At 41.3% G+C, this 26,327-nt stretch overlaps 1 protein-coding gene across 6 annotated transcripts in view; it reads left to right on the forward strand.

The window, feature by feature from the left end:
* LOC124115238 (diacylglycerol kinase zeta-like) overlaps positions 1-26,327 on the forward strand; it is a 178,814-nt gene that overhangs the window by 87,587 nt on the left and 64,900 nt on the right. For all 6 annotated transcript variants that reach the window (XM_048402440.1, XM_048402439.1, XM_048402443.1 and 3 more), the window contains exon 4: positions 4,216-4,290. In XM_048402440.1, coding sequence (XP_048258397.1) covers positions 4,216-4,290 — 75 coding nt within the window. The remainder of the gene's footprint in view (positions 1-4,215; positions 4,291-26,327) is intronic.

Here is a 26,327-nt window from a genome sequence, read left to right on the forward strand (position 1 = left end):
ACAATGCCCTCAAGGCCCGGTAAATCAGGTGTCAAGGAGTCTGGTGGTACCAAAATATTCCTCATCTCTATGTTTAGTCGTTCAAGGTTGCTGTTTTGGGAATTACATAATGAACGTTCTATTTTTGCATATTTTGTTAAAGAAACATATTGGCTTTGATAGTATATTTATATTTTGTGACTGCAAAAATTGTTTGCTTTGGTAGTTGACACACCTGTCCTCAACACTATTCTTACTACATTAGCTGATATTAGGGGCACAGGTGGCCCAGTCATCTAAGGCTGCAATTTTCTTTGCAGAGTTTGGTCCCTAGGGCATGCCAGAAGCATGTTGGTGTTGGTTCAAATCTTGGTTTGCCCTGATTCTTTTAATGGGTTTGTCAGCACCATACCCATGCTCGTGGGTTTTATCGAAGTGGTAAACGTCCGAGACCTGCATCACTTCAGGCTTTCCTCCCACATTAAGCTGACACTCTGTGATATAACTGGAACACTGTTCAAAATGGTGTTAAACCAAACGCACTCTCAATACTAGCCGATATCAAACAGTTGTGATGTTCACGCTATGTCGATGTGCATTGTATTTCCTCAAGCTCCCTACAGTGGTCCCTCATTAATAATATTAATAATAATAGTACTGTCCATTTATATGACGCTGTACTCCATGCATAAGCATGCTCTAAGCATTATTACCCCGGTCAATGGATCAATGTGCAATCAGCAATCATTCTCAGCTCCCTGGGGAGTATACAACCCAAGCTTCCTGTTAGGCACTAGAAGGTTAACCAAATTGCCATCTCATCCTACCAGGTATCAATGCACTGCTGGTCATTGTACTACGTCTAAAGTACACCAATAACAAAATTATTGTGTCATGCACTGGGATGGTATTTGTTACTCATATCACCTGATACTGAAAATATTTTTCACTGTGACAACTGGTCTAGTGGTAGAGCATCCATTCTGAGGGTGGAGGGTCCAGGGTTCGATAAAGGCTGCATTATTCAAAAAGATGTTAGAAGATGGTAATTGTTGTTACCCTGCCTGGTGCTCAGCATTAAGGAGCTTAAACTAGGACTGGTTGGCTTGGAGTCGGTATACTATTTCTGAGTGGGGTATTCATGTTAAACTGCGGCATGGTATCTCAGTAGTCTGGCACTATAAAATCGGCATTAGTCCGGACTAGTACAACCAGTCGCTCACACGTGCATGCACATCACTATATAAGTGCAATAATCTTGGACAAGTCATTAAACCCCATTTCACCCCCAGACTAATATAAGCAGCCGCACACATCGCTATGTAAGTACAATAATCTTGAACGCAACAGTAAACCCCATTTCACCTCACCTCACCTATCCTTTGGTAGTACCGTATATCGCTGTGTATAAAGCGACCCCATGTATAAGACGACCCCCCTGTACACGCCTTAAAAATCAACCCCAAATCCTATACTCCGTGTATAAGGCGACCGGGAATGAAACATATCACAAGTCTGACTGATATAGAAGATTAACGTGCGCTTTCCGACTGTAGCGTATTTCGCACACGGACATCAGAAGTTAGTTAGTTACTTTGGAGATTTAACGTGCGCTTTCCGACTGATGCGTATTTCGCACACATCACAAGTGCGCCCACAAACCTTATATATGCAATAAAAATATGTTTATCTTGCGTTGTTTTTTTTCTACAACGATAGGTCGCGTGTGTAACTCCAGCACACGTCGCCATTTTGTGTTTACACGGTACGACACAAAATTGGGGCCCGTAAAATAAAATTCATTTATGAAGTAATAACATATAAGAGACAATGGTGAGTAATTTAATCGCCAATTAACTATGTTGTAACTAACTAGGCTTATGTTTGCTTCACATTCAGCGTGTTTATTCCACAATCACTTGTACACACCGTCTCCAACACTTGTTAATACAACTGTAAAAACAGCGGGAATTGATTTCAGCTTCACCGGTTATCACATGTTAGGTCACATGTGCAATATGCAAATGCTTACCGGTACTTCCGGCTCTCTACTCGCGGATGTTGATTGTTTTACCGTGTCAATCTGCATCGAGGCGAGGGTCATTTCAACTTTATTTGCAGAAATTATTAAACTTTATTCAAGGAAAAGAGATACAAATCATGTTTATGTATGGAAATAGTTATTGGAACAGTTATTGAGGACGAAATGCGAAGTTTTATTGTCAAATGCTGGGCTGGCTATCGGACGCCGGTTGACATCGCCAGTGGGAAAAAATGTGAGATCTTCGACTCCGTGTATAAGACGACCCCCCTTCTTAGCCCCCTTATTTTAGGTACGAAAAACTCGCCTTATACACAGCGATATACGGTATATTCTTTTCAATTTAAAATTCATTATCGTATTCAAACCATTTCAAGTTCCTTAACTTATGAATGAATGATCTCCTACTTCTAGTGTTCCATTCCACACGCACACACCCGCATGCATGCACACAGACACACGTGGGGGCGGGCGGGTAGTCTTGTGGTCAAAGTGTTTGCTTGTCACACCAAACCGGGCTTCGATTTCTGACATGGGTACAATGTGTGAACCCCATTTCTGGTGTCGCCCAACGTGATATTGCTGGAATATTGCTATACCATCATCACTCACTCACTCACTCACTCACTCACACACACATGTGGGGGTGGTCTGGTAGCCTAGTGGTTAAAGTGTTTGCTTGTCACGCCGAAGACCTGTGTTCGATTTCTGACATGGGTACAATGTGTGAAGCCCATTTCTAGTGTCGCCCACCGTGATATTGCTGGAATATAGGTAGGACAGCAATCACAGTGCATCTTGTAGTAGTCCTAATTGATGAGCACTTGGGTGATACAAGTTCCAGGTTTCCTCAGATTTCTTCAGACATATCGGCAGTTTTAACTGTTTGAAGTCTTTGTTGAAGTAGAGGTGGGGTGAAATCGGGTTAAACGTCGCATCAAAGATTATTGTACTTATATAGCGACGTGCATGCACTTGTGTGTGTGTGGCTGCAGTTTAACATGAATACCCCACTCAGACACAGTATACAGAATCTGAGCCGACCAGTCCTTGTTTTAGCCCCTTAATCCCAAGCGCCAGACAGGATAATAACAAGTACCTCCTTTAAAGTCTTTTGGTATGATCCGGCTGGGGATCAAACTCCAAACCTTCAGCTCCGGGCAGACTCTCTACCAGGCGGTTGTTGAAGTAGAGTCTTTTAGAGGTCATGTTGTTGGTCACATGGAAACCCTAGCACTGCTAGTGCTAACTATTGCAGAAGCAAGCACAAAAGCAATACCGGTAGTTCCCTAGTGATGAGTATTGTTTGAAGTCGTGGAGGGGCTGCATGAGAACAGGTTGAGAATCGCCCATGAACCTCAAGCCTTTCCTGGTGCTAGCAATTTTAGAAGCCACACAGTGCAAATACTGGTAGCTCAGAGGAGACCAACATGTATTAAGCTTACCATCTGTAAGTACTAGGATAATGTCAATGTGGATCGACCTTGTCAAGCCATATGAGAAAGCAAGCATTGTATAAATGTGTAGTCTACAATGGTGTGAATTGATGGACACTTTGGTGATCATCAGTTAAGTGAACATACGTCCTAACAATGTTGGTTGGTCTTGTTTCTTGGTGTAGTGCAGTGTGCAGTGTCAGTATTCTCTAGAGGAACCGTGGAGATGTGGGGTAGAATAGGTCTTCAACAACCCATGCTTGTCGTAAAAGGCGACAATGCTTGTAATAGGTGACTAATGGGATCGGATGGTCAGGCTCGCTGACTTTGGTTGATGCATGTCCTTGTATCCCAAATGCGGGGATCGATGTCTGGTCCAGACACAATTATTTACTGACCCCATCATATAGCTGGAATATTTTTGAGTGCTGTGTTAAACAAAAAACAAGCCAACAAACAAACAAAATTCCCTAGAGCAACTTGAGCATTTGCAAGTTCAGGCTAATAAGACAATTTACCTTATGTGAGAATTGAAAATAGTCTGCGTCTTGTTTATACTGTGTTTCCTGTGAGCATCGTGTCAGTCATACATCATTAAACCACATGAACCCGCGGCTGGGAAAGTTGAAACATTTCATGGATGAACCAACAATGGCATCTGTGTATCAAGACCGGATATGAAAATGGCTTTGTCAGTTTATGTTCTTTTTCAAATATGTATGACAGAATGAAAATCATATATGCTGTATAATTTTTCAGAAAACTGGCCCCAGGAAGAAGTGCATAGCGTGCAAGGTCGTTGCCCACACAGCCTGTGTTCCTGTGTTAGAGCAGGTGAGCTTCTGAACATTTATACTCGTGAGTGAATGAGAGAGTGAGTGAGTGAGTTGTATTGAATACCATGTTGAGCAATTTTCCTTTTACATCATGGCTTGCTTGCTTGCTTCGTTTTTTGGAAGAAGCATGCCTTTGGCACTTTACACTATGATGACGCCACAAGCAATGTTGCTGGCAGACTATTGATCAAATGGGGTCAAGTCTGGGATTCAGACTCACAACCAACAGATCCAGACTTCAAAGGGACGCAACTCTGCTTGGCTAATTTCATTGTCTTAGACAACAGGATACCTGTTCTCTTTACACTGAGATCAGACTTTTGTTTTCTATGGCCTGTTGGTTTGAAAAAATATATGATGACCAAATATAGGATAGCTACGTGATAAATCACAAAGAACAACGAAGAATGAAGCTGGTTTATTTTACTATAAAACATTGTTCTATCATGACATCATTTCTGGAGATTCAAACATGCGCTTGCCACTTGATGACGTTGTAAATTGGACAACGTTATTATTGAGAGGGAGGGGTGGTCGGGTAGCCTAGTGGTTAAAGCGTTCGCTCGTCATGCCGATGACCCGGGTTCGATTCCCGACATGGGTACAATGTGTGAAGCCCATTTCTGGTGTCCCCCGCCGTGATATTGCTGGAATATTGCTAAAAGCGGCGTAAAACCATACTCACTCACTCACTATTGAGAGGGAAGTGTCTAGTGAGCTGTTCCCTGTAGAAGTAGGTGGGCAACGTGGATAAACACAAAGGTCGAACAATTGCATCCAAAAGTGGGAGAGATGTGACATTCAGTATTGGGAGAAAAGGTACAGATAATTGACATGCAAATTATGAGAATATGCGGAAAAGACCGAATTTAACCCCCCTGTTCATAAAATGGAGTTGTCCGACATTGCCGAGGTCATATTCTTTTTAGAGAGTCATTTTGTTAACATCCTTAAAGAGGCTGTACATAATGTTGATACCTTATAAAAGGAATAAACGACGAGTGGGAGTTGTGTATTGTACAATAAAACACTGCAGGGAGAATAATTATAAATACTACTTACATCGGCAATATTACAGCCATAACGTGACGATTGTCAATGGGAAACTGGAGGTATAAACTTTTACACTTCACTCCAAAGTGAGTGAGTATGGTTTTAGGCCGCTTGAAGTAATATTCAAGCGGTGTCACGGCGGTGGACACCAGAAATGGTCTTCACGCATTGTACACATGTGGGGAGACAAACCCGAGTCCTCGGTGTGACGAACAATTGCTTTAACCACTAAGCTACCCCACCACCAAAGACAAAGGTTCTTTTTGTACAGAATTGATACATTTTTTAGTTAAAAAGAACAAAGCAACAGATAAATATTCGATTTACTTTTACTTATTGTGAAATTCTATATTTATAGATGCAAATCCTTACTACAAAACCCGGTTTTCATGTTCATGCGCCTAGTCTTAGTGTCTCACTCCTGTCAATCACTGGAATGAAAGTGTCAGATGACCCTATGTTTAAATAGATGAGGACATTCTGAACGAAAAGAGTCTAAGAATGATTTCCTCTATTATTTTTCGTTTCCCGAGCCTGCCACCCCTACTGAAAAGCAGCCAGTCTTACAAATATATTAAACATACAAATATATATCTTTATTATGTCTCCCTGCTAGTAGTACAGACCCTCTTATACACTATAAAATGTTATATATAAATTCCATGTCTACATCACTATCAGTGATTCAAGACGCCAGCTGCAGTTTTGACTCCAAGGCTGAATGATTTTCATATAAATAAATAATTGACATTTATTTTTATTTCGACTGACCTTGTGTGGAAAAGCGTGACTAAACCCGTGAAACATAAACTTAAAAAAGTGAAGCCAAAATGTGAAAAAATGGAACTATGGGTGAATTGTGATTGATCAGAATTCTAGAAGTAAGTGAGGGAAAAAAATAATGTTGTATGGTTGTTTAACAATGAATTAATCCAGTGGGAAACAACATTTAACCAGAGCAACAACAAGTTGGACTATGCACCTGTCCTCTAAGATACTGTGAACAAGCATTGGGTTTGACCTGTTTGCTCTGTGTCTTGAACATTTTACTGGGTTATTGTGCCTGTCTTCCAACAATACAGTTTCATTGCATATCTGTTTCTGTGTCACTATTGAAATTGTTTTCGTAATACACAAAAAAAGTTTTTGAAATAAATATACAGGGTTTTTTTTATAAGATTTCATAAAACTTTGGGAATCACATGTAGCCCTTTCACTGTTTTTATCCAGAAATATGTGGCGCTTGATTATATATGATGTGACAGCCACTATTGCAATTGTTTTTCGTGCAACAGTTTTTAAAAATCAAATCAAAGGGTTGTGTTTCTTATAAAATTTGACTTAACTCTGAGATTTACATGGAGTTCTTTTAATGTTTTCATCCTGAAATATGTAGTGTTTGATGACATGTGATGTGACATCATCAGTCACTTTTGTGGTTCGTAATACAGTTATTTACATAAGTTAAAGGGTTCTGTTTTTATGAGATTTCATTTAACTGCTTTGGGATTCACATGCAACTCTTGTAACATTTCATCCAGAAATATGTGACGCTTGATGATATGTGATGTGACTGTTTTAAGCCGTCTGCTCCAAGCCGTCTGCTCCATGTCACATGACACTGAAACACAAGAGGCATGTTGCTGATTATGTTCTCAAGATATTCCTGTTGAACCACATTGAAGTTTTCTACGAGTCCTGACTTGATACCCGGTTTTATCTCTCGACATACACATGACTGACTCCATCTTGGGGCAGAGGCTCCAATTTGTCATGATCACGTCTTTGATGATTTCTGAAAGATGTCTGTCGTGTCAGGGCTTGCTGGCATCAACCTTGATGCTGCGCTGGTAATTCTACAAAGGCATCTTATCAAGACAGGCATATTGTTCAAACCCATCCAGACATGCTTGTGAGATACGGACACATTCCTGTAATCCCGAAATATCTGAGTGAATAATTCATCCCCATGACCTGATGACCCATACACTGCAGAGTCAGGATCTGGTAATGCTTGACTTGTGCAATGTATAGAAATTACCCGATTAGATGTTCAGTTTGTCTTTAGAATGGGATTCCATGAATCATGAAATGCACAGTTTGTATTATGGTTGATGTGATGGCTGAACGATGGCAAAACAAGAGGGAAGTGCTTTGCATGGTGATTTAATCGGAGCTGAAAGCTGTCAAAGACTAACGAGTGTCAAGGAAGTGACATCATAGTCTCGTTATCTCGTATGACAAATGAGCAGGCGGCAGGAAGTGCAAAGGGTTCCTCTATATCGGTTTGAAATATGAAGTCGTGTTATGAAACTATCATCAAATATCAGCTTATTTCATATTGCCTCAGTGTTCCATGCCTTCTGTTCAGTATGATCGCAAAATGTATGACTTGATTCCAGAATTATGTTTTGGGGGCAAACTAAGTATTTGTTTGTCTGTATATGTCCAGCAATATTCCAGCTGTATGGCAGCAGTCTGTAAATAATCAAGCCTGGGCCAGACAATGTGGTGATTGATATGATGGACAATGATCCACTCATTTGGGCTACAATGACATGAAGACAACCAAATCAGAAAGCCTGACCACCTGGTCCATTTAGTTGTTTATTGTGAAGTTGTTGAGATCCTGTACTCTTACCGTGAAGCCCCTCAGCGTAAATAAATAAAGCGACAAAACCCTTTCCATATCCAATATTGAAAGACAGGGGGCAACGGTCACCCAGGCAGCTAAGGCGAAACAGTTCACTGTGCAGAGTTATGTCCCTTGGGCACACCAGAAACCTAAGACCATGGGTTCGAATCCCAGTTCACCGTGATTATGTTTTTGGGTTTGTTGGGACCGTACCCAGGTTTGTGGGTTTCACCAAAGTGGTAAACGTTTAATCAAGGGGTTTGTTGGCACCATACCCAGCTTGTGGGTTTCACCAAAGTGGTAAACGTTTAATCAAGGGGTTTGTTGGCACCATACCCAGCTTGTGGGTTTCACCAAAGTGGTAAACGTTTAATCAAGGGGTTTGTTGGCACCATACCCAGCTTGTGGGTTTCACCAAAGTGGTAAACGTTTAATCAAGGGGTTTGTTGGCACCATACCCAGCTTGTGGGTTTCACCAAAGTGGTAAACGTTTAATCAAGGGGTTTGTTGGCACCATACCCAGCTTGTGGGTTTCACCAAAGTGGTAAACGTTTAATCAAGGGGTCTGTTGGCACCATACCCAGCTTGTGGGTTTCACCAAAGTGGTAAACATTTAATCAAGGGGTTTGTTGGCACCATACCCAGCTTGTGGGTTTCACCAAAGTGGTAAACGTTTAATCAAGGGGTTTGTTGGCACCATACCCAGCTTGTGGGTTTCACCAAAGTGGTAAATGTTTAATCAAGGGGTTTGTTGGCACCATACCCAGCTTGTGGGTTTCACCAAAGTGGTAAACGTTTAATCAAGGGGTTTGTTGGCACCATACCCAGGTTTGTGGGTTTCACCAAAGTGGTAAACGTTTAATCAAGGGGTTTGTTGGCACCATACCCAGCTTGTGGGTTTCACCAAAGTGGTAAACGTTTAATCAAGGGGTTTGTTGGCACCATACCCAGCTTGTGGGTTTCACCAAAGTCGTAAATGTTTAATCAAGGGGTTTGTTGGCACCATACCCAGGTTTGTGGGTTTCACCAAAGTGGTAAACGTTTAATCAAGGGGTTTGTTGGCACCATACCCAGCTTGTGGGTTTCACCAAAGTGGTAAACGTTTAATCAAGGGGTTTGTTGGCACCATACCCAGCTTGTGGGTTTCACCAAAGTGGTAAACGTTTAATCAAGGGGTTTGTTGGCACCATACCCAGCTTGTGGGTTTTACCAAAGTGGTAAACGTTTAATCAAGGGGTTTGTTGGCACCATACCCAGCTTGTGGGTTTCACCAAAGTGGTAAACGTTTAATCAAGGGGTTTGTTGTGGCTGTAGAGGAACAAATGGAATGTGACAGTTCTGTTGAGTAGATTGCATGTTCAGTACTCGTAATACAGAGCTCCAGATAAGCTGCGTATCTGTGTAAAATACGCATCAGAAATGCAGAAATACGCAGTAAAATAAAATCCAAGCGTATCAAATAAGCAACGAACATTACAGATACGCTACAAAAATAAAACTTGTGCGTATCATCAAAATATTGTGAAGTAACCCTGCGTATTCGATTAGCAAATCAACCTTGCCAAACTCCACGATGACAGTTACATCATGATCATTTGCCATCACAATTTCTTGTGGAAGTATCGTCTTATAAAGATCTCGAACCCACACGACACCAGTTTGCAGGGACTAGATGAATAATGTTTTGAAATATTTAACTTAAATACCCACATGTGTAAAAACTAGTGGGTAACAGAAATTTGAATACCCAGATAGAATTACTGATAACCAATGATTTTGAAATGCATGGGAAAAATACCCACAACACCAATAGCTTATCTGGAGCTCTGCGTAATATTTGAAGCCTTGTATGGCCTTTAGCCTCTATTCTGAAGCCAGAGGGCAGTAAATAGTCCAACTGTTAAACTGAAATCTGAAAGATCCCAAAGACATGTTATGGCAGTATGTTCTAATGCTTTGGCACAGACGGGCAGGTCATCTAATCCAAATTGCGTGGATCGATGCTTATGATATCAATCACTGGATTGTATGGTCCAGACTCGATTATTTACAGACCGCTATCATATAGCTGGAATATAGCTGAGTGCGGCATTAAACAACAAACAAACAAAAAACAGCCTGGCAGACAAGTTGCATCTGATGTACATAAAGCAAGGCATGATGGTGGCATTCGGTACAGCACAATTTTTACACCTGAGAAAAGGGTGTTTAATAGCATGTCACAATAATCCATGTGTGTCCTCTTGGTCTCAACATCTATTTCGGGGGGGTCAGGTAGTCTAGTGGTTAAAGCGTTCGCTCGTCACGCCGAAGACCCGGGTTCGATTCCCCACATGGGTACAATGTGTGAAGCCCATTTCTGGTGTCCCCCGCCATGATATTGCTGGAATATTGCTAAAAGCGGCGTAAAACCATACTCACTCACACACCATCTATTTCAAAATTTAGAATTCTTATATTGATGTCATCTCTCATTCAGACCCAGTAACCAAAATACCCATCTGACCCCAAGCAAGTCTACAATACCAAAATCTACATTTGTTCAGTTTCAGGGACAGATTCCACAGACTCCTTTCTGTTTTTATCCAAAGACAATTTAACAACAACCAAACTTAATTTCAGTAACTATATGTTAGCTATTGTAGGTGGCATGTATCGTACATGAAGGGTTATTTCTAGTTTATGTTGGTAGTTTGAAGAGAGTGGCTATTAAAGCTGTACGTGAGTGTCTGCCTGGGCTTTGAAAAATGTTCACAATTAAACTCTGTGCATGTTATCAAGTGTTGAACATGCTGAAGGCAGTAAATATAGAATGTGACAGAGATGTAATTGTCCGTGAGTGATGTGAGATCTTTTAGACTGAAGTAGAATAGTGAAGAAGATGTGGGAGCAAGGGTTCGTTAACCAAAAAGGTTTTAACAATAACAGAATAATGATCCTGTTCTTTTTACATTAACTGATTAGCCTAATGAATATAAATGGAAAAATGGAAAATGTAATAGTGATGTGATGAAGAATGCATTTGGCTTGTCTCTCTGTGAGATTAAAAGAAGCACCATAAAGCTGTGTCTCTATCCCGCGCCACGTTGTCAGGTATATGGGGAATGTGAAAAGGCTTAAGGTGTTGTGTTGTTTGTCATCTGTGAGATTCTTTTCTTTTTATTGTTTATAAAAAGAAGTACCTGTTACATAAAAATGGGTATCAGAAAGCCCATGACATTTATCACAGCGTATCAGTACATTTTAGATATTTTATGGAAAATAACATACTTCTCACTCACACATTCACTCTAGTAATACAAACATACTGCATATGTCCAGTTTGCATAAGCGGTATATCAAAGGTGTTGAAGGGAGGTGATATATACTGGAGCAGACAGGATGAAGGCGGTATATCAAAGGTGTTGTAGGGAGGTGATATAGACTGGAGCAGACGTAGAGGATGAAGACTGTATATCAAAGGTGTTGTAGGGAGGTGATATAGACTGGAGCAGACAGGATGAAGGCGGTATATCAAAGGTGTTGTAGGGAGGTGATATAGTCTGGAGCAGACAGGATGAAGGTGGTATATCAAAGTTGTTGTAGGGAGGTGATATATACTGGAGCAGACAGGATGAAGGCGGTATATCAAAGGTGTTGAAGGGAGGTGATATATACTGGAGCAGACAGGATGAAGGCGGTATATCAAAGGTGTTGTAGGGAGGTGATATAGACTGGAGCAGACAGGATGAAGGCAGTATATCAAAGGTGTTGTAGGGAGGTGATATATACTGGAGCAGACTGGATGAAGGCGGTATATCAAAGGTGTTGTAGGGAGGTGATATATACTGGAGCAGACAGGATGAAGGCAGTATATCAAAGGTGTTGTAGGGAGGTGATATATACTGGAGCAGACAGGATGAAGGCCATATATCAAAGGTGTTGTAGGGAGGTGATATAGACTGGAACAGACAGGATGAAGGCCGTATATCAGAGGTGTTGTAGGGAGGTGATATATACTGGAGCAGACAGGATGAAAGCGGTATATCAAAGATGTTGTAGGGAGGTGATATAGACTGGAGCAGACGTACAGGATGAAGGCGGTATATCAAAGGTGTTGTAGGGAGGTGATATAGACTGGAGCAGACAGGATGAAGACTGTATATCAAAGGTGTTGTAGGGAGGTGATATAGACTGGAGCAGACAGGATGAAGGTGGTATATCAAAGGTGTTGTAGGGAGGTGATATATACTGGAGCAGACTGGATGAAGGCGGTATATCAAAGGTGTTGTAGGGAGGTGATATAGACTGGAGCAGACAGGATGAAGGCGGTATATCAAAGGTGTTGTAGGGAGGTGATATATACTGGAGCAGACGTACAGGATGAAGGCGGTATATCAAAGGTGTTGTAGGGAGGTGATATAGACTGGAGCAGACAGGATGAAGACTGTATATCAAAGGTGTTGTAGGGAGGTGATATAGACTGGAGCAGACAGGATGAAGACTGTATATCAAAGGTGTTGTAGGGAGGTGATATAGACTGGAGCAGACAGGATGAAGGCGGTATATCAAAGATGTTGTAGGGAGGTGATATAGACTGGAGCAGACAGGATGAAGGCGATATATCAGAGTAGTTGTAGGGAGGTGATATATACTGGAGCAGACAGGATGAAGGCGGTATATTAGAGGTGTTGTAGGGAGATGATATGTACTGGAGCAGACAGGATGAAGGCCATATATCAGAGGTGTTGTAGGGAGGTGATATATACTGGAGCAGACAGGATGAAGGCGGTATATCAGAGGTGTTGTAGGGAGGTGATATATACTGGAGCAGACAGGATGAAGGCGGTACATCAAAGGTGTTGTAGGGAGGTGATATATACTGAAGCAGAAGCAGGACAGAGATGATATAGTGGAAGATGGTGCGGAAGTGTGTAAAACAGGTCTGTGGAGAAGCTAACACAATTTCCAATGCTATTACTACGTAGACCCATGATGAGGACTTCTATTATTGATGTTCAAGGGTAATGATGACACGTGTTTTAGCGCCAAGTCATGCACAATTCACAAAGTTTCTCAACATTCAATAACAAGACATCGAAAACTTGGTAATTAGGAGCAAGTGACTTCGATCTTGAGCAACTGCTGAGAGTATATATAGATAGCCGCGTACAGATAATATAATCATATCAGCATGACAAAATCACTGCATAAAGTATTCTGTTTTGTAACTGGCTGGAGAAGTAATTGTGTTTCGCCATAGGTGTTTTTATCATTATGTTTACGAAAGTGGCAAGCCCAGCTGTGAACACAACTTGAAATTGTATAATATTCCTGGAGTTCCTGGAAACAGTCTTGTCTGTTCTCTGAAAGGTTTCATGGTGGAAGTTTGAGGATGACAATTCACAGCTGTGGACATGTAAAATTTAACATCCGGCCAAATTGTTTCCTCAGCTGGTTAGGTGAGGTGAGGTGAAATTGGGTTTAACATCGATCCAAGATTATTGCACTTATATGGCGATGTGCATGCACGTGTGTGTGTGGCTGCTTGTACTAGTCTGGACTGATGCCGATTTATAGTGCTACCACACTGAGATTCCATGCCGCATTTTTACATGAATACCCCACTCAGACACAGTATACTGACTCCAAGCTGACCAGTCCTTGTTTTAGCCCTTTAATGCCGAGCGCCAGACAGCGTAACAACAAGTACCATCTTTTAAAGTCTTTTGGTATGACGCGGACGGGGATCGCACTCTGGACCTTCCGCTCTCCGGACGGACAGCTGGTTAGGAGTAGTAGAGCTTATTTGAAAGTGTTTGTTTGCAGTTCTGTCATAATTTTTCAAGAAAATATAAATCATTGATGACATTTGTCCCAAATTGGTTTCTGGAAAGTCCTTTGAAGGGAAAATATCCAAAGCCGCAGTACCATGTCATAAAAGTCAATTTATTTCTGTCAAAAGTCAAATTATGACTCGTGAGGGGGGCACGGGTGGCCCAGTCGTCTAAGGCGCCGCGATTCGCTTTGCAGAGTTGCGTCCCTTGGGCACGCCAGAAACCTATGATTGTGGGTTCGAATACTGGTGCGCCCCGATTATGTTTCTAGGTTTGTCAGCACCATACCCGTGCTCGTGGGTTTCACCAAAGTGGTAAACGTCTGAGACCTGCATCACTTGGGGCTTTCCTCCTACATTAAGCTGACACGCCGTGATGAAACTGGAATACTGTTAAAAGCGGCGTTAAACCCAACTCACTGACTCACTATAACTCGTGAAAAACTTTCTAAATACAATAATTGTATATGAATGAAGGTCCTAACTGAAAAGTCATCCAAATATACTGAAACCAATGTCACATGTCGTTGGCAAGAGCTCATGACTCTGGTTCAAATTGGTTTTTATTTTTATAATTTTTCAATTATCTATTCAGATCTTGTGTATATGGTCAAGTTTAGATATACATATGCCAGTATTAAGGATCATAGTTTTAACAAACTCATTATATATTAGATATTTGTCCTAGCATACATGGTAAACTTAAAAAGGTTGGTCTGCTCCCAGCCCTGCACTTGTCACTAAACTTGCCAGCACTGACAACTTCTTGAGGTTCATTGGGGATTGACAACCTGTGATTACTTCTGCAAATGTTTGCACCAGCAAATGCTGGGGTTCAGAGTGACACATGGCCTTCATCCAAGTCTACTGCGTCAATATAGTCATCCGAATTTATCCTGTCTTGTTCCTTTCTTGATGCTATATTGTACCTTTCTCCATCCAAAGTAGGGTCTTTGTTAACTGGGTTAGATCAACATTGGAATATTAAAATTAAGTTTCTTTCAAGATTTACTGAAAATAGGATTACCAAGCATTGAGTGAGGGTACTGTTTTTTAAAACAAAAGTGCATTCCAAACACACCTATCAGCTAAAAATAGATCAGGGTACTCTAAGGCTACATAAGGAAACTTTTGATTTACATTCAGTTGTCACCGATCTCATTCATGTGGTACATCTCCACATGAAGATCTGAGCATACCTCCATAGGTGATGGCATCAGGTGAAATTTCTCATCCGCCAATCAGGTTCAAGGCCTCTACAATTCTCTGTCTTGCTAACGATTATAATCAGGAGATCTATATGCCAAAAATAATGAGTGCCTTGGAATCCTGGATTTAGTCGACTGGGCAGCCCATGCCTCCAGATCCAAGATAGGTGATGTATTGCTTGTTGTCCATCTTCCAAGGCAGGGGCGTTAACTGACTACTACAGTCCAGTTACCACCCATGCCGAAGTTACATTTTGGCTGGACTAATGAGTCTATGCACAGTGCAATCAAAATCGCATGATGAACTGGACATCGGTTCGCAAACAACATGGCTTTCAACATGCAGATTTTGGTCGACTGCAGGATTTGCAAAGTATGTGCACTGCCAACTTGGCGTCGACAGATATTTTGTAAGTCTTTTCATGTTTTTCATCAAGCTGCTCAAGTGATCTCATGCACTTTGCGAATAAACCTGTTTTATGACAATATAGATCTTGATTACCAATCTTGACTGGGTGCCGTCGTTTTGTTTGAAGCAAATGCAAGTGATATGAGAGGTTTAATCTGATTGGTCAGTAGGAGGGACATAAAAGGGGCATAACTCGTAATAGCCACTGGTGGGGCTACAATTGAGCCCAGAAGTTCCAGTCTACTTCAGCAAGGGTGGGAACTGGATTTTTTAGCAAGTTGGTTAACTCCTTGCCTCATGAGTGAGTGAGTGAGTATGGTTTTACATCGCTTTTAGCAATATTCCGGCAAAATCACAGCGGGGGACACCAGAAATGAGCTTCACACATTGTACCCATGTGGGGAATCGAACCCGGGTCTTCGGCGTGACGAGCGAACTCTTTAACCACTAGATGCATATGTCTGGCAACTTCTTTTCTGGACTGGACGAAAGGATGGATCTGAAATTTTAGCAAGATGTCTCGCATCATAATAAGATTCAGATGTGTTTATCTGGGTATAGCAGCTGTCTCAACAACTGATTACCATAAATCTTATCTTTCCATAGTATTCAAAAAGTATCACTTGCAGGGTTAACCAAAACAAATTTGTTTACATTTGCTTTGTGATTTTTATATTTTATTTTCTATATTTAACATATTGCTGATGGGACATTAAATTTTAACTCCCTCATTTGTGCACTGTATTTTTATATTGATAATGTTGTTGAAGATAATTCAGAAATCAATCACCATGTGGTTGAGTGGTAATTGTTGGTTTAAATGGTTTTCTTCACAGTGATATTGACAGACTGCTTCAAGGTCGTCATCACTGATCGGAACACATTAATCTCTCTCTTTTGTGATTTCTGTCCTGAAAAAACTAGATGGATTTTATGATTTTAGTAAAGGAGCCGCTAATGTATTTCCAGATATTTGTCCTAGTTATGATAAAACACAAGTATGGTTAGGACGACTAACAAAAAGGACTCGGGAAATTTATTGCTTGATAATGCAGGCCCCCATAATGCATCACTCTTGTTTCAGTACTACTATCCCACATTTCATAGCTCTTTAAGCAGTTTCTCATCAGACTTTTTTTGTTTAATTAATTTAAGGAAATGGTCTATTTAAAGGAAAGCTTTTAGCCATCAGTAATTTGTTTGAAGGAACGCAGTATTTCTGTGGGATTGTCATAGTGGACTTCGTCCGTTGTTATTCATAGTTAACGACAACGTGCGTCAGCCCACTAACGAAGTTTCTTTACATTGATAGGAATATGTTTTTTTCATTTTATTGTCTATTTCTTTCAATTTGTTTCCCTCGTCATAAAGGGCAGTGACTCGGCGATCGTGTCTCTTAGACTGGAGACACAGTTTATCTCCTTGTCTCCATATAACGTGTAAATAGGCGATATTATTCAGGCATTATGGGTAACTTGGTTGTGGAAATCAAATTCTCGGTTGTGCTATTTTCTCTCATTTCCTGTAATGACTTCAGTATAAGTCTGTCGTGTACAAAGACAGGGGGGTGTTCTGGTAATGTCTACACACTACGTGGATTGAAGGGGCCTGCAGTCTGGGAAGGAACGTAATCAGGCCTTGGACAAGGGATGAATCGAAGGACACTCAGTAATGAAAGTTCAAATTAAGCTTCCCGAGGGAATGAGGCATTAATATTGCTCCATTGATTTAATGACAGTCGCTTCCACTGTCCAGCATGTCTTTGTCCTGATGGGCCATCATGCAGGCTTTCAGTACAATCAAGTATATATTACCTTATTCAACGTATTAGATTGGAGAACACTATTTTTTACAAAGATTACAGTGTTAAATTTGATCATAGGCGGAAGGTCCGCTCCCCCCCCCCCCCCCCCCCTCCATTTTTGTAGGCAGTACAATTATCTGAGAGTGCATTTTGCTATTTTAGACCCCTCCCTTTCAAAAATGCTGATCTCTCCTTGTTGATCAATATTTATCAGGACAACTTGGATGTGGCTGGACAGGTTTCAGTTATCGTGCAATGTCATCCATTGTATCATGACATCATAGAATTCCAGAGTGATGTCATGTCGTCTTTACAACTGAGGGAGTGTGTGTAGAGAGAGAGTGCTATGGAAAAATACTGATTATTTTCAATAATAATATTAATAGTCTATTTATATGGCGCTGTACTCCATGCGTAGGCATACTCTAAGCGCTTAGACATTTATTACCCCAGGCAATGGATCAGTGAGCACTCAACAATCATTCTCAGCTCCCTGGGGAGTATACAACCCAAGCTGCCTGTTAGGCGCTAGAAGGTCAACAACCACATTGCCATCTCATCCTACCGGGTACCCATTCACTGCTGGGTAAACAGAGGCACAATTCGAACAAAGTCACTTTCCCAAGGAGACACCGCATGTGTTACATGTGCATCAGTGTGGGGCAGGACGAAGCCCTAGAAACTCAGGAGCCAAAGTGCCAAATATGATCACCCATCCAAGGACTCTCTGTGACCGACATTGCTTTAATCTGTGACCAACATTAATGTTTTATCTTTCCTTGCTATGTGAATCTAGGTGTGATTCTCCTATTACAGGCATTGTTGTAAGTGGGAGGTTTTGTCACTTCTGATGTCAGTAAACCCCATGAGGTGTTCCGAAATAACCTTCCCTTGGCTTCTGTCGTGTTTTGGGGACCAGATAACTATATGCACATTATTTATCACTCATGAACATGTCATATTTGCATATGAAGAGGTAAACTTGGTTAATATTTGATTAAATGCACTCTATGAATGCAGGGATAAGATGAAAATTAATAAAAGGGTTAGATATATGTTTTTTGTGTATTGTTCATAAATACATTTGAGTGGTGGGATCACTCCCCATGTCTGAACCAAACCAGTACGTTCATGAATGTTTTATAGACGTCAGCTCCTCGATACATGGATGCAGATTTATGTTCGCTAACGTGTCAGCTTTCCTCATGTTTTTCATCTCAAAACCAGCTCAATCACTTTTTCCCGTTCCCACTGTCAAAAATATTTTTTCACATTTCGTTTCATATCAAAAGTGGGAAATTTTACGGTTTTGGCATCATTGTGGAATCAGGTAAAGCTCACCTGGGCGAAGATTAGTGAGTGAGTTGGGCCTAATGCCACTTTGAACAGTATTCCCGTTATGTCACAGCGTGCCAGCTAAATGTGGGAGGAAAGCCTGAAGTGAAGCAGGTCTCCCACGTTTACCACTTTAGTAACGCCCATGAGCAGGGATGGCGGAATCTAAGATCAATGTTTGTCGTCCTCTGTAAAATGTACGTCAGCATCTCCTCTGAATCTACAAGGCCTATAAGCTGAAATTTGGCAGTGATGATCCCAGGATTGTAAGATACTGTCAGTCATTCATTGATCTTGTATGCATCATTGGTTTGATCCCTGGCCGAATTATACCAAAAGATGTTAAAAGATGTTACAAGTTGTACTCTGTCTGGCTCTTAGCATTACCGGAATTAAAGTTCAGGGTGTCCATAGTTGATTTTCTTTAATCTTAATCTTATTGAAATCCTCATCTATGGTAGGCTTGCGGCTTCTGAGCAAGTGTAGTGATGTATAACATCAGTAAGGATCTTGGAAATCAAGTGCCACATGCCACGTCGCTAGACTTGGACCCCCTTGTTCATGCCGCGAACCCCAAACACTTGTTACAGAGAGTCCCTTGTACTCGTCGTCTAGTGGTAGAGCGTCTGGCCAGAGATCGGAAGGTCTGGGTTCGATCCCCACCTGTGTCATACCAAAAGACATTAAAAGATGGAACTTGTTGTTACCCTGCCTGGTGCTCAGCATTTAGGGGCTAAAACAAGGACTTGTTGGCTTGGAGTCAGTATACTGTGTCTGAGTGGGGTATTCATGTTTAACTGCGGCATGGTATCTCGGTGGGCTAGCACTATAAAATCGGCATTAATCCGGACTTGTACAACCAGTCGCTCACACGTGCATGCACATCACTATATAAGTGCAATAATCTTGGACACGTCGTTAAACCCCATTTCACCCTGCCCCCACTCAAGAATATATAGTCCCTTGTAAATCAATGCTTCCCACAAATTCTTGATTTTGAACGTGCTAATAGTGAACACGTCTCTGTGTTATCACTGGAGGCAATGGTTCCCGACACTGCTGATTCAGACCACGGAGGTGATGGCTGCATGGACTTTTGGCCGTATTCAATACAGAATCTTGATTTTGAACACACCAATAGAGAAGTGGTTTGACTGGTGGCAATGGTCTTGGGCACTGTGTATATCTAGTAAGACGGGCGAGAAGTAATGGCTGCCTGGATTTGTTATTGCTATCCCTAGTATCACAACGAGCAGATGGCAGATTTGACATGAGCAAAGAAACCTGAGTGTTGGAACGTCATCTACTTCAACACTGCATCTTCAGCATTCTCCCTACAAAGCTCTCCACATTCAGGTCAAGATGATAGCATGGGCATTGTTTATAAACTAGTGTCAGTGGAAAGCCTCTTGACAGCTCTTGCAGGATGTAGGTCACTGAAGCCAAAGAATTTTAATTGCAAGTAAATTCTAATAGTTTTATATGTTAAGGCTGAGCAGAAGGCATAGTGGTTCTGAAGGTCAACTGATTGCAGTGAGAAGGACACTAGAGTGACTTGGATTCCCTGACAGCTGATTAATAACAGCGACCAGTCCTTGTTTTATTCCCATAATGCCAAGAGCCATCTCTTAGCGTCTTTTGGTATGACATGGCCAGGGATCGAACCACCGCTGCAGTCAAATGACAGATCAATGAACGACAAACACTATCTTTCAATGCTGGGATCATCACTGCAAAGTTTTAGCTTAAAGGCCTTGTAGTTACAGAGATGTTGAGAACGTAAAATTTTACAGAGGACGACAAACATTGATCTTAGATTCCTCCATCCCCTGCTCATGGGTTTCACCAAAGTGGTAAACGTGGTAGACCTGCATCACTTCAGGCTTTCCTCCCACATCAAGCGGGCACGCTGTGACATGACTGGAATACTGTTCGAAGTGGTATTACGCCCAACTCACTCACTCACTCACTCACTCACTCACTCACTCGCCCACTAGTCTGCGATACACTGACTCTAAGAGAGGAGACAACTCCTGTATGATGGCTTAGATGAATGCATGTAGTGTTCCTGCAATAGATATGACGTCATGGACCCGCCATTTGATAATCTTGGGGATGGTGGAGTGGGGATGTTTTCAAACAAATATATTGTCCCTGAAAATTCTTGAAGAAATAATTATGCTTCAGACCTTTGAAACAAATATGAAATTGCCTGCCACAAAAATTAATTTGTCGCAAGGTGTCTTTCTTCGAAGAAAATTAAGGCTCATAGTCTTAAATAAAAAATATCTGTTCAGCAGCTAAAGCAGAAAAAATGTCTAATCTCAGCATCTCTAATACAAAGTCCCAGCCTCTCCCCCCACCCCCGAATATCAAATGGTCACTACCTTATTCATCTCAGATTTCGTCTGAGTTTTAAGTGAGTGAATGTTGTTAATGCCATACTCTGCAATATTTGAGCAATAACATGGCAGTGAAGACACCAGGTGTTCGCAAAAAGGGAAAGTATGCCCTGTCTTCCTCGTAGCACCTGCCACATATAAGTCCACAACACAGCTTTTTCATCGCAGGTGACCGGTCACTCCACACCCTTGTGTCCCTTTCAGAAACCTGGGACGGTCCATTGAAACCCGAGATTCGCCTTGATAATGTTTTTAGTTTGTCAACACCATAACATACGTGGGTGTTTTGGCTAATTTTGAAAGGGAACTTTTTTTTTTACACCCATCGATCAAAAGGATGAGAGAAATTACTCAATATCATAGATGGATGTTACTTTGTGTAGATGGTGAACTTCCATTTCAAACAGATTTAGCATTTGACTTTCCTCTGCTATTCGGACACACCCACGCAATGTCATGCTAACTAAAAAATAGATATTCCGATGGCCACATTTAAATTCTGTAAAGTTTTAAATTACAAATAGTATGACACAGTTGCATTTTCAAAGGATTTGAGGTGTGAGCAGATTGGAATGATTTTATGCAGTTTTTTAGAATACATTCTGACTAACATGTTAACAGCATTGAAACTCTCATCCATCATATACAACAGAATATAACATATGTTTCCTGTTAATATCATCAAACAAAATGCTGACAAGGGATATAATGGTTATATTTTCCTGCGAGAACGAATTGGCAAATCGATCTCTAATTAAACAATCCATGAATATCAGACAGCATTTTAGCAGCTTTGGATGGGTCCTGAAATGTTTTGTCATTCAAGGACGCCGATGCAGTTGATGGCACTCAGATATTAAGATGGGAAAACATCAGGCATAAGACTGTTCTATGTGCACATAAAAATACACTATGGCATTTTCAGGAAAGTAATTATGAGATGTTAATACTAGTGGACAAATTAATGTAGAACTAAGGGAAGTTACAGCATGCTGATCTGCCTACGTCTGCTCTGCAGCTCCTCATGAGTGAGTGAGTGAGTTGGGTTTAACAATGCTTTTAACAGTATTCCAATCATATCACGGTGTGTCAGCTTAATGTGGGAGGAAAGCCCGCAGTGATGCAGGTCTCAGACGTTTACCACTTCAGTGACACCCATGAGCACGGGTATGGTGCTGACAAACCTAGAAACATAATCGGGGCGAACTAGGATTTGAACCCACAATCATAGGTTTCTGTCGTGCCTAAGGGATGCAACTCTGCACAGCGAAACGCGACGCCTCAGACGACTGGGCCACCCGTGCCCCCAGCTCCTCATGAAGGTCATGATGATGATGATGATGATGATGATGATGATGATGTTTCTTATCCATTTGTGATTATTAATTTGTAGCTCACCTGATTGAAAGTAGAGTGAGCACTTGATTGAAAATGAAGTGAGCTTTTGTCATGGCCTGCTTGTCCCGAGTCCAGCATCTGCGTCTGTATAAACATCATCTCACCTCAGAATCAACTGGACCAAAGAAGTTGAAACTACATGCTTGTCCCTACCAATGAATCCCCCCAATCTCTTCAAGGGTTCCAATCTGATTTCCTTTATTGCCACTATGACAGCTGTATTAAAAAACACTATTTGTGGTTACGACACGATCATTTGGTATATGTAATAGCAGGTAGTGGGGCTCAACTGGGCTTATGTTCCCATTTTAGGGGTTGCAATATTTCAAAATTTGGCCGTTGACCTTTGCATCAATATGCTGAAACTTGATTGTTCCGTCAAATGATGATACCCCAGATTTGTTGATTTCTTATGTAGCCACCCAGAAAGCTCAAATTGGTGAGGCTTGAGGTCAAAGATTTCCTGAGTACTTCAAGTTTGTTTCCCTGTGGAGATGCCGGTCAGAAAAGGTCCCCAGTACTTGAAGTTTGTTTCCCTGTGGAGATGCCAGTCAGAAAAGGTCCCCAGTACTTGAAGTGTGTCTCCCTGTGGAGATGCCGGTCAGAAAAGGTCCCCAGAACTTGAAGTTTGTCTCCCTGTGGAGATGCCGGTCAGAAAAGGTCCCCAGTACTTGAAGTTTGTCTCCCTGTGGAAATGCCAGTCAGAAAAGGTCCCCAGAACTTGAAGTTTGTCTCTCTGTGGAGATGCCAGTCAGAATAGGTCCCCAGTACTTGAAGTGTGTCTCCCTGTGGAGATGCCAGTCAGAAAAGGTCCCCAGTACTTGAAGTTTGTTTCCCTGTGGAAATGCCGGTCAGAAAAGGTCCCCAGTACTTGAAGTTTGTCTCCCTGTGGAAATGCCAGTCAGAAAAGGTCCCCAGTACTTGAAGTTTGTCTCCCTGTGGAGATGCCAGTCAGAAAAGGTCCCCAGTACTTGAAGTTTGTTTCCCTGTGGAGATGCCGGTCAGAAAAGGTCCCCAGTACTTGAAGTTTGTCTCCCTGTGGAAATGCCAGTCAGAAAAGGTCCCCAGAACTTGAAGTTTGTCTCCCTGTGGAAATGCCAGTCAGAAAAGGTCCCCAGTACTTGAAGTTTGTCTCCCTGTGGAAATGCCAGTCAGAAAAGGTCCCCAGAACTTGAAGTTTGTCTCCCTGTGGAGATGCCAGTCAGAAAAGGTCCCCAGTACTTGAAGTTTGTCTCCCTGTGGAGATGCCAGTCAGAAAAGGTCCCCAGTACTTGAAGTTTGTCTCCCTGTGGAGATGCCAGTCAGAAAAGGTCCCCAGTACTTGAAGTGTGTCTCCCTGTGGAGATGCCGGTCAGAAAAGGTACAATTGTTGGACATTAATTTTTTGGTTATGAAGTTATCAACCCCTGGTATGTCAGCCCAATCTCGTTCATTTACAGGCTGCTGTGATATTCATGGAATACATCATCATTAAACGAGAAAGAAGTTATGTTAACAAAGTGGCATGGATCAAGTTGCTGGCATACAAATGTTTTCGATAAAGCTGGTTTAATTAATACAGATACTTGTCAAGTGAAACATTTATTCAGACAATTAACTTAAACAAAACAAGTTAGGGATCATGAGTATTTTGGGGGATATTTTTATAAAATTTTGTGCTTCATGTTCACAACAACAAATGTCCTCCTTCACCCCCACCCCCTCCCTTCCCCTAAAAAAGAATCCCTATCTTATTTGTACAGTATATATCCACATAAGCTACAATGGTGTGTCATTATAGTTTGTCTACAAGACATCAGTCTTTGTCATTGAGCTGTTCTCAGTCAACCACTACTTTGCATCAATATTCATGCAGCAGCTCTGCTGAACCTCGATGTTAAAGTAGGGCTATGTTCGGATGTTTTGACGAGGCCTTGGATTACATGTAAACACCCTCCACAGAGGCCATGAGTATTGGTCAAGCATGGAGCCACCGACATATACGTGTTGTGAACAAGTAAATGAGGGAAAAAAACATCAAACAAATTAATCCAGGCTTCAATTATTGGCTATTGACAAAAATAAGGTTGCTCTACCGAATTGGCTAGGGTGTGTCTTGCGTGTGGATTTAACGTGTAGTATTATCGGATTAGTGCTAAATGTGTACATATTTTCCAGGAATGGTCAATGTTTGTTTGTGCTCCAGAAATGTGTTGTTGCTGAGCATGGCTGTACAAATCACATAAATGATGAAAAACTGTGTCATTGTAATTTGCAGATTGGCATTTATTAATTATCAAATGGATGTTGACAAAGTCGCAGACATATTACTGCACGACTCTGGGATAGGTATAAGAGCACTGAAAGTGTGTTACACATTAATAGTACAGAGGTATGAAGGCTTCTGTCTCGACCTTATGAGACCTGGATGGCTTCTACACCACACTGGGCAACGTTCACTGAGCACATACATACTAACATGCAGTCTGTCGGCTTATCATCGAGAGACCAGACCTGTTTTCTTTCCTGTTTGCAGGTTTTCTTCATCAATGTTGTTGCTTATATACACATGCTGGAACTTGTATCAACCGGTTCATGCTTCGAATAGTTGTAAACTTGCTGATGCCGCATAAACAATATTTATTCATCATTCAATATATATTTCTGTGTTGATTTGAGGTTTTAAAAATAATACAAACAAAATTATATTTTTAAACTCACACTATGGAAATAGTTACATGATTATACGTAATTTAAATATTTTAGGTATATAAAAAATTGTTTTCATTGCTGTAACCATGGCAATCATATTTAATCCCTTGTGGAATTCTCGCATGATGATTTAATAGATTTGTGGCACGCAATACAGTGTATTGTGTTTTAATATCATTAATCCAATTCAATCAGGAGCTAGATTTATTATTGCATTATGCCTACTATATGGTATTTTGTGTAATCCACACTCATCTTTTGGGATTTTATTTTTTATTTTTTTTGGGGGGGGAAATGATATCCTTAAATTTCAGAGAAAGTCTTTGCTGGAGAGGACAAAGAGTATGTCAGTGTAACTTAATTAACAGACTAACGGGATCGGGTGGTCAGGCTCGCTGACTTGGTTGATGCATGTCATCATATCCCAATTGCATGGACTGATGCTCATGATGTCAGTCACTGGATTGTCTGGTCCAGACTCGATTATTTACAGACTGCATCATATAGCTGGAATATTACTGAGTGCGGCGTTAAACAACAAACAAACGAACAATAGCATATGAGGTCACAATTATTTCATGTTACCAGGGATGTATCTGGACCTGCTCAGATGTTGATATTCGGTCTTAAATCTGAAAAAAGTGTGAGTAAAAATTCCTACGTGGATAATGACCAGTAAAGAAAAAGAGCCCTGAATGCTTAATTCTACATTGTTGCATTGAATGCAAGGTTACAATATAATGTTAAAATGCATCTGAAATTAAGAAAGTATGAACTATAAAAAAATTGGAATATATAATAATATTTTCCCACATTGTCTGCCAGGACTTCACATAGCTTCCCTGTGTTCCTGTATATGGTAAGGGGTGGTCGGGTAGCCTAGTGGTTAAAGCATTCACTTGTCATGCCAAAGATCCAGGTTCAATTCCCCACATGGGTACAACGTGTGAAGCCCATTTCTGGTGTCCCCTACCGTGAGATTGCTAGAATATTGCTAAAAGCGACGTAAAGCCATAATCACACACACACCCTCACATCCACACACTCACCCACCCACCCACCCACTCACTCACTCACTCACTCACTCACTCACTCACTCACCCACCCACCCACCCACCCACTCACTCACTCACTCACTCACTCACTCACTCCTGTGTATGGTACAGTCACACACACAGAGGATGGTGAAGGGGCTTCGCTGGCATTCCTCATCACATGTTCTGAAAATCCATTAAGCCTCGCTGTCAAACTCGTGCATGAGGCTGATGGCTTGAGGTTTAATTTG

The sequence above is a fragment of the Haliotis rufescens genome, unplaced genomic scaffold (assembly GCF_023055435.1).
Source record: "Haliotis rufescens isolate VD_foot unplaced genomic scaffold, xgHalRufe1.0.p SCAF_26, whole genome shotgun sequence".
NCBI classification, from domain to species: domain Eukaryota; kingdom Metazoa; phylum Mollusca; class Gastropoda; order Lepetellida; family Haliotidae; genus Haliotis; species Haliotis rufescens.